We start from the raw sequence: 839 nt of genomic DNA on the forward strand, positions 1-839 counted from the left end.
AGGAGAGCGTGTCCCGGCTCGCCGAGGAGATCGCCCCGCTCGACAAGCTGCTGGCCGAGCAAGGAGGGGAGAGCGGCCCGGGAAAGCCGCCTGGCCAGGTGACATTCCTGGGATGTGGCCTCCCCACCGGGGTGGAAAACCCGGGAGAACCTGGCGTTGGGATGCAAATCCCTTTGGGAGGGGGCTGGGAGCCGCTCGGGTGGGTGAATGCCGCGCTGGGGCTGCCCCCCCCGTGGTGTTTCCTCTCGCCTGGGTTGGGTTGGTTTTTTGGTTGGAAAAGCCCCGTTTTGGCAGAGTTTCGGAGGCTAAAATCCGTCCCTGGTGGGGCGAAGGCGCTTGGATTCCCTCCGGCACCGCGAAATAACCCGAACGATCCCGAGTGTTATTCGCCTCGTGATCCCGGAATCCCTGCGGGTTCAGTCGCTTGACGCCAAGGGCGACTTTTTTTCCCATAATTCCTTCAAAAAGCAGCATTTTGGCTCCCGCTTTGTTAGAAATTCCGAGTCGAACCACGCTCCGCCAGCGGCCAAGGGCCGATGCCCGCGGCACAGCCCTGGGGGGGTGGATTTGGGGAAGTTTTGGGGCGCTTTGGGGTAAAAGAGATGGATTTGTACTCATGAGCTTTGCTTTTTTTCCCCGCTCTCTCCAGGGTGTTGTCCCGGCTGGAAGCAGGTGAGTGACCCTCATCCCTTCCGGGATGAACCAGGGGAAGGCCGACGCCGCTCCGGGCATCCCGCCCGCCCCCGGCGTTAATTTTGGGCCAAAAACCCACCTTTCACGCAAAGGGGTGTGTTTTTGCCGCGGGGAGGGGGGTTTTGAGGCTCCTTCCGGAGGAAACA

The 839-nt window shown here is 61.4% G+C and overlaps 1 protein-coding gene across 1 annotated transcript in view; it reads left to right on the top strand.

Moving 5' to 3' along the window:
• LOC104506443 (tripartite motif-containing protein 7-like) overlaps positions 1-839 on the top strand; it is a gene marked incomplete at both ends in the record, with an annotated part of 3,077 nt that overhangs the window by 264 nt on the left and 1,974 nt on the right. Inside the window, 2 exons of the mRNA XM_010147386.1 lie at positions 1-199; positions 650-672. Of these exons, the coding sequence (XP_010145688.1) occupies positions 1-199; positions 650-672 (222 nt within the window). The remainder of the gene's footprint in view (positions 200-649; positions 673-839) is intronic.

This window comes from Eurypyga helias, unplaced genomic scaffold (genome assembly GCF_000690775.1).
Source record: "Eurypyga helias isolate BGI_N326 unplaced genomic scaffold, ASM69077v1 scaffold38132, whole genome shotgun sequence".
Taxonomy (NCBI): Eukaryota; Metazoa; Chordata; class Aves; order Eurypygiformes; family Eurypygidae; genus Eurypyga; species Eurypyga helias.